Raw genomic sequence first — 7,745 nt, forward strand, 5'->3', positions numbered from 1 at the left:
CCTCTCCTCTCCTCTCCTCTCCTCTCCTCTCCTCTCCTCTCCTCTCCAACCCTCATCATCATCCTCACCCTCTCCCCACACCCCTTTTCCTCCCTCTTCCCTCTCCTCTTCCCTCTTCCCTTCTCTTTTCACGCAGGAGCAGCGAGTGCCCCCGGGATGAGCATCCCCAGCCCCCCGCAGAGTTGGGATCCACCTCCCCCCCAACCCTTGGGACAGGGCGCAGCCTCCAGAGGGAAGGGGACATCTTGGTGTGAAGCCACCAGAGCCTGGAAGACCCCAGGGCTGTGTCCAGCTGGGGGTTCCCAAGCTGTGGGGGGACACGCAGGGACCCCGGACTCACTCAGTCACGCTGACTTGCAGCGGGGGGCCGGCGTAGGAGTAGAGCAGCAACATGAAGCTGGTCAGGAGGGTCCCCAGGACCAGCCCCTTGCACATGGACCTCCAGGGCTTCCCATGGCACAGCATCCTGGTCACCTGCAGCCAGAAAGGAGCAACATTGGGGACTGAGGAGAGTGTGAAGAGGCACGTATGCATCTTGTGGGCATGACAATTCCTGGAAAAGCATCTCACTGGCCCCAGGTGTGTCCCAGCCACTGGCACAGCAGATTCATGGCCCAGGCCCGGCAGCTCTGCCTGCCCAGCTGACCTTTGCCTGCCCTAGGAAAGCCCTGAGTGACTCCTAGGCCCGATGCTGGAGCAGTGGGAGAGGCCGCAGGGCTGGGACTGGGGGAAGGCGGAGCTGGGCCATGGGCAGCCCAGGGGCAGAGTGGGGATCCTCGGCCAGGACACCACCAGCACCGGCAGGAGCTTCCCAAGGGCACTGGGATCCATTCTCCCAGGAAAATATCCAGGCTGGAGCAGGAGCTGCACCAGCTTGGGATGTTTTGGGTGCTGCCATACCCACCCAGAGCAGCTGTGTGGTCTCTCCAGCCTCTCTGGCACCAACAGGGGCCCCTCTGGCCATGGCACCACACCTGGGCTGGCCCTGGGGGGGCTGGGGACATGGAGCTGGGGACAGAGGGGTGTGGGGCAGGATGGCACCCCCAAACACACACAAACACACACACACACAGAGCAGGCATGTGCACACACCTGCACAGACATCCACCCACGTGTGTGCATGGACACACAGGGACACGTGTGCATACACAGGGACACACACACCCCTGAGCATGTTCATGTGTGTGCATGGACACATAGGGACACGTGTGCATACACAGGGACACACACACACAGCTGAGCATGTTCATGTGTGTGCATGGACACACAGGGGGACACACATCAGAACACACACACACCCGAGCACGTTCACATGTGTGTGCACACAGGGGTACACACCTGTGCGTGTTCATGCATGTGCAGGCACACACATAGACACACAGATGCACTCACAAATCCCTCCCAAGGGCACAGACATGCTCACACATGCACACACAGGGGCACGGACACACACCTGTGCATGTTTACACCTGTGTGTGCACACACGGGGCACACTCTGCACACACGCCTGTGCATGTTCATGTGTGTGCATGGACACACAGGCACACATGGGACACACACCCGCGCACGTTCATGTGTGTGCAGGCACACACAGGGGTGCATATCTGTGCGTGTTTGTGTGTGTACATGGCACAGAGATGCACACACGTACACATGGTGCACTCGTGAATCCCCTCCAAGGGCACAGACAAGGTCACACATGTACACACAGGAGCACACATGGGGCACACGTCTGGGCATGTTAATGCATGTGCAGGCAAACACAGACACACACAAGGGCACACGTCTGTGCTTGTTCATGTGTGTGCAGGCACACACAGGCACACACAGGCACACACATGGCCACAGGGATGCATCCCTGCATGTTCATGCATGTGCATGCACACACAAGGGCACACACACCTTTGCATGTTCATTCATCCAGATATGCACACAGACACACACAGACACACACACACACAGAACCCATGAATCCCCCCAAGGACACAGACATGCACATACATGTGCACACTGCTGCACACACAGGGGCACACATACACCACAACCCTCATGTGTGCTCACGTGTGCACGAGGACACACACCCCCAATGCATGTTCATACACACACACGTGCACACACACCCTAATGCATGTTCATACACACTCCAACATGTGTTCATACACACATGTGCACACACCCATCGCATGTTCATACACACGCATGTGGACACACACACACCAATGCATGTTCATACACACACGTGTATATGTTCATACACACACCAATATATGTTCATACACACACACGTGTATATGTTCATACACACACCAATGCATGTTCATACACACACACGTGCACACACATCAATGCATGTTCATGCACACACATTAGTGCCTGTTCATACACACCCCAATGCATGTTCATACACACACACACACACACACGAAGCCCCCACCACAGGCCGCCCCTCCCCAGCACTCCCCCCGTCCCACTCCCTCCGCCGCCGCGGGCGGGACGCGGAGGGTCACGGTCGGCTGTGACACCGCATTGCAGCAGGGCCGTCCCCTGCGCTAGGACACGGGGACACGGGGACACGCCACCCGTGACCGCGACCCCCGCTGTGGGGGGCTGCGGGCTGAGCCTCCCACCCGGGAGCGCCCCGAGCTGGGGGCAGAGCCCCCCCGGCCCCGCACCCCCGGTTAGCGGCGGGAGCAGCATCTCCGGACCGAGCTCCCGCTGTTCCCGCTGCTCCCGCGGCTCCGCATCGCTCCCGAATCCGTCAGCCGAGGCTGCCGCGCTCCCACCGAATGACACCCCCGAAACAACTCACCGACCCCCCCTCCCCGCCACACATCACCCCCTCAGCACCTCAAACCTCCAGCGGATAATCTTGCGGGACGAAATCCCGCTGCGAAGAGCCTCGGATCGCACCCCGACAGATTCCACCCCCCGAGCCCCCCGCGGCGAAGCCCCCCCGGCCCCCCAGCGTTACCCGCAGCCCGGCGATCCCGGGGTGCCGCTGCTCCCGCCGCTCCCCTGCCCGGCCCCCCCGGGTCGGATCGCCTCGTGCTGCCGAGATTTCCAGCTCAATGAATAATGAATGGAAAACGCAACCGGAGCCCCGGGCTGCGGCCGGGCACTGGGCACAGCGCCGCGGAAGGGGGGGGAGCCGGGAGGAGGGCACCGGGGGCACCCCAAAAGCTCATCCAAGCCTCCCCCCCAGCTTGCCCTGCAGCAGGGACCACTGGATCAGGCACGGTTGGTGCATCCAGCTTCTTCCCGCGTGGTTTTCCAGGGAATTTGTGGTGTCACTGCTAGGGGAGCAGATGGCTCTGGCCGTACCCCAAGATCACTGCGTGGGTGTCAGTGCTGGAGGGCTCCAAGTGCCTGGGAGCAGCTGGAGTTTGGTTTTACACCGTGGCTGTGATCCCACCACAGTCACCACCTGGCACCACCTGGAAAAGCCACTGGAGAGAGCCGGGGAGGACACCCAGTTTTGTGGGTGCTGCCGGATGGGAGCAGAGCTGCACCCCAAGGATCACCAGCGCTGGCACCAATCCCATGGAAGCGAATGAGACTGCACCATGAACCCCTGATGGGTCCCAATGAATCCCAATCAGTCCAGATGGGTTCCAATGGATCCTGATAGATCCCAATGGGACCCCGCCAGCGTCCCAGGCCCGCACAGCATCCCATCCCAGAGCTCTGGAATGCCTCCCTCCACCCTTCCTGGCTCCCAGGGGTGGTTCTGGCAAACACTTTTCAGCCCAACCTCTCTATTTACTTTGCATTCAATGAGCAGCTTAATTATTAATAATCTGCTGAGGGAATAACTCTTTGAGGGGAACATGCTGCACCAGGCGTGTTCCTGGGGCTCCCACAGGCACGGGGTGGCCGTGGCGCCAGCGGCTGAAATTCCCAGCCAGAGGACACAGCTGCACCAACCATTTCCTCACCAGTGACCCCCGGGACAGGCCGGGCCTCACAGCTCTGCATCCCCGTCTCAATGTCCCAGCAACTTCCCAGCTCCCCTGGGGCATCCCAGAGCTTGCTTTTGGGTTTTCCCTATTGGATCTACTCTTTTTAGGGCCAAACCCCTATATCTGCCATACACAAGGCGTATCCACCTGCTGTTTGCTCCTCCTGATCCCATAAATCCATGTACACTCCATTTTTGGCAGGCCCCATTCCACACAGACACGGTGCTTCCTACCCCCGTGTTCCCCTTGCACACTCTTATGGGTGCAAACATCCAGCCCCACATCCCAGGCTCCCTGCCCCATAGAGCTGCTTCCCAAGCATCCCAAGCCCCCCCCAGCATCCCAAAACTCTCCAAATATCCCAACACCCTGTCAAGCATCCCGCTACTCCCCAGCCATCCTGCTGTCCCCCAAGCATCCCTCTGCTCCCCAAGCAACCCAACAACCCCCCAAGCATCCTGCTGTCCCCTCCACCATCCTGCCGCCCTGCAAGCACCCCACAAGCTCCCAAGCATCCCGCTGTGCCCTCAGTATCCATCACCTTTTCCTCTGCCTGCGCCGCTGGCGCTGGGCTGTCCCTGTCCTGTCCTGGGCTGGCCGGGGTGCCAGGGGAGCGGGTGGCACGGGGCGGGGGTGCCGATGCTGCTCCGACATGGAATAAGCTCTTCCAGGGCAGCTCCCCGCAAACGCTGGCTTTTCCAAAGCCTCCCCGCTCCACCGCGGTGCTTATGGCATCGCCTGGATCCCGGCCTTGGCTCGCCGGCCTGGGAAGGGGGGAGAGGGAACGGAGAGGGAGCGGCTGGCGAAGGGACGCGGGGCTGCGGCCGGGCACTGCCCGGCTCCCCGGGGCCGGCCCTGGGTGCCCGCGGCCACCCCGAGCCGCCCGGCTCCCCACCCACTGCCCGGGCACAGAGGAGCCATTCAGCCCGCGCCGGGAACAACGGGGACGTTTGTCTCCATCTGCGCCCGCGGCCTCAACGGGGTGATTGTCCCCACGGGCCCCCGCGCCGGCCCCTCGGCTCCGCGCCACCGCCGGCCCCCGGCCCGGCTTGGCCCCACGCGCTGGGTGACGGCAGCCGGCCCTGGGCGGTGGCACCCACCTGTCGCCACCGGCCTCCTCCTCGTCCCACGGGACAGCTCACGGGCTGGCTGTCACCTCCTGCAGCCGGAGCTCACCCAGCCGGCCCTGGCCACGCACCGTTGGCTCCTCTTCATCCTCCCGCAGCCCTCCCTCCCTCCCGCTGTACCTCCATGGTTTTACGGCCTTGATGGCAGCAGTATTCCCGTGTCCCTGAGCTCAGCCCAATAACTGCAGAGCCACCGCGCTGTCACCGGCCTTTCCACCTTCCCCTGGTCACATTGGCTGAGTGGGTGCCGAGGGGCTGGGTGGGTGTCTGGGGGGGTGAGCAGGTGCCCCAGCTGCAACAGGAGGGCTCAGCCCCATCCCTGCTCCACCACCCCCACGTGCATGGGTGGAAAAAGGGCCTCTGTGCTCCTGGATCTGGCCTTTGCTCTTCCTGCTGCTCTCAGATTCAAGTCTCTGTCACAAAAGGGGGTGATGGCCTTGGGTCCCCAAGTGAGGGGTGACCACGCTGGCATTCAGCACCCCAGGGCACCCTTCGGCCATGTCCAGGACCCCCCATCCCTGTCAGAGGACTTTGGAGTTCAGAGCTCATCCCTACAGGATTTGGGGAGGTCACCCTGCAGTGACTTGGCAGCTCTTGCCCCATCCCTGGCAACTGCCCCATCCTGCCCAGCATTGGCGAGACCAGTTCCCACCCAGGGACAACCTGTGCAATCCCCCAGGAACGGGAAAATCCAGAATAGCTTCGTCATCGTCATCATATCATCATCATCACCATCATCATCATCACCATCATCACCATCATCATCATCATCATCATCATTGCAAGAGAAGGGATGAAGACAAGTGAGCTGGGATGTGCCCGCCCGCTGCGGGGGAGGTGGAGGCTGGTGCCAAGATGGGATCATGATTCACCCTGGAACCAGTTGTGAGGGGGCAAGGAGTGGTCCCACCCTGTCTCTGCAGGGCACCTCTTAATTCCAGGTTTACCCCTTTTTTCTGAGATGGATTGCAAAGAGATTCCACGTTTCCCCCATTTTGGGGGATGGGTTTCCAGGTTTCCCCCTTTTTTTTGGGATTGGTTATGAAGGATTTCCAGTTTCTCCCCTTTTTTGGAGATGGGTCATGAAGGGCTTCCAGGTTTCTCCCTTTTTTGGATATTGGCTGTGAAGGGTTTCCAGATTCTCCCTTTTTGAGGGGATGGGCTGTGAAGGGCTTCCAGATTTCCCCTGTTTTTAGGGGATAGTTGGGAAGGGTTTCCAGCCAGAAGAGAACAGCAGTGGCTGGGATGTGGCAGTCCAACAACAGGATCCCGGATGCCTCAGGACGGAGGTGACCAAGCCAAGAAGCCACAACACCCCATCTCCCACATCCACAGAGTGTAACCCTCTCCCACATCCCATGGGGTGTAACCATCCCCATGAGGGCTCCACCACCACATCCTCCACCCCTGTTCCTCGTCCCTCCAACCCAAGTTTTGGGGTACAAAGCAGGTACTCACACTGACAGCTGTGACCGCCGGAGCTGTGGATCCCGAGGGATGGGGTGAGGATGGGCAGTGTGGATCCTGAGGGACGGCGTGAGGATGGGTGGTGTGGATCCTGAGGGATGGTGTGAGGATGGGCGGTGTGGATCCTGAGGGATGGTGTGAGGATGGGCGGTGTGGATCCTGAGGGATGGTGTGAGGATAGGAGGTGTGGATCCTGAGGGATAGCGTGAGGATGGGAGGTGTGGATCCTGAGGGATGGCGTGAGGATGGGCAGCGTCATGCCCTGGCAGACACTGCTGCCAAAGTGTGGTGTCAGTGCCTTTATTGCCAGAGAGGCCTGTCACGACTGCAGTGGCCCAACTGGTTTGTAGCCACCCAGCCAGGGCCAGTGCCAGCCCTGTCCAGTGCCCTCAGGGCCTGGAGCCGGTGTTTGGAGTGAGGGCCCGGACTGAGGCCCTGGAACAGGTGTTTGGAAGCAAAGGCCTGGAGCCGGTGTTGGGAGTGAGGGCCTGGAGTGAGTGTTTGGGATCAAGGGCCTGGAGCCGGTGTTGGGAATGAGGGCCTGGAATGGGTGTTTGGGATCAAGGGCCTGGAGCCGGTGTTGGGAATGAGGGCCTGGAATGGGGTCTGGGACTGGATGTCCAGGGGCTCCCGGGATTGGGGGCCCCGTTCTGGGTCTCTGGCCCTGAGGGGGAGCCCTGGGCCTGGGGGCACCCCAGCACTCGATCCTTCTTGGGGAGAGGGGAAGGGGGAAAAAGAAAAAAGGGGAAAATCCTTCCAACTCCCTGAAGTGGGAAAAAAAAAAAAGGAAAAAAAGAAGGGGAAATAGAAAAAAAAAACAAAAAGGGAAAAAAAGAGGGAGGAGGAAATGGGGGGGAAAAGGGGGAAAATAAAAAAAGAAAAAATAAAAGAAAAAAAGGACAAAACAGGAAAAAATTAAAAAAGGGGAAAAGGGAAAAATAGGAAAGCCAAGGAGAACTAAGGACAATGAAAAGGAAAAAGGGAAAGAAAAAGGAAAATAAGGGAGAAAAGGGGAGAAAAAAGGTAAAAAAGGAAAGAAAAATGGGGGAAACAAAGGAAAAAAGGGAAGAAAAATGAGGGAAAATGGAAAGGAAAAAAGGGAGGAAAGTGAAGGAAAATGAAAAGGGGGGAAAGGAAAAAAGGAAAAAAAAGGAAAAAGGAAAAAAGGAAAAAAGGAAAAAAGGAAAAAAGG

The 7,745-nt window shown here is 59.4% G+C and overlaps 1 protein-coding gene across 5 annotated transcripts in view; it reads right to left on the reverse strand.

The window, feature by feature from the left end:
• Positions 1 to 6,560, reverse strand: part of GAL3ST1 (galactose-3-O-sulfotransferase 1) — a 9,951-nt gene extending 3,391 nt beyond the window's left edge. Inside the window, exons 1-3 of one of the 5 annotated variants that reach the window (XM_027706414.1) lie at positions 4,501 to 4,614; positions 3,205 to 3,446; positions 341 to 476 (exon numbers count right to left, since the gene is read on the reverse strand). In XM_027706414.1, the coding sequence (XP_027562215.1) occupies positions 341 to 476; positions 3,205 to 3,247 (179 nt within the window). In that variant the 5' untranslated portion in view covers positions 3,248 to 3,446; positions 4,501 to 4,614. Of the gene's footprint in view, positions 1 to 340; positions 477 to 2,847; positions 2,866 to 2,971; positions 3,148 to 3,204; positions 3,447 to 4,500; positions 4,898 to 6,544 lie in introns of those variants that run through there. The other 4 variants (XM_027706416.1, XM_027706417.1, XM_027706419.1 and 1 more) reach the window with 4 other exon arrangements.
• Between the last annotated feature and the right edge of the window lie 1,185 nt (positions 6,561 to 7,745).

Source organism: Neopelma chrysocephalum, unplaced genomic scaffold (assembly GCF_003984885.1).
Source record: "Neopelma chrysocephalum unplaced genomic scaffold, ASM398488v2 Primary Assembly neopelma1_376, whole genome shotgun sequence".
Taxonomy (NCBI): domain Eukaryota; kingdom Metazoa; phylum Chordata; class Aves; order Passeriformes; family Pipridae; genus Neopelma; species Neopelma chrysocephalum.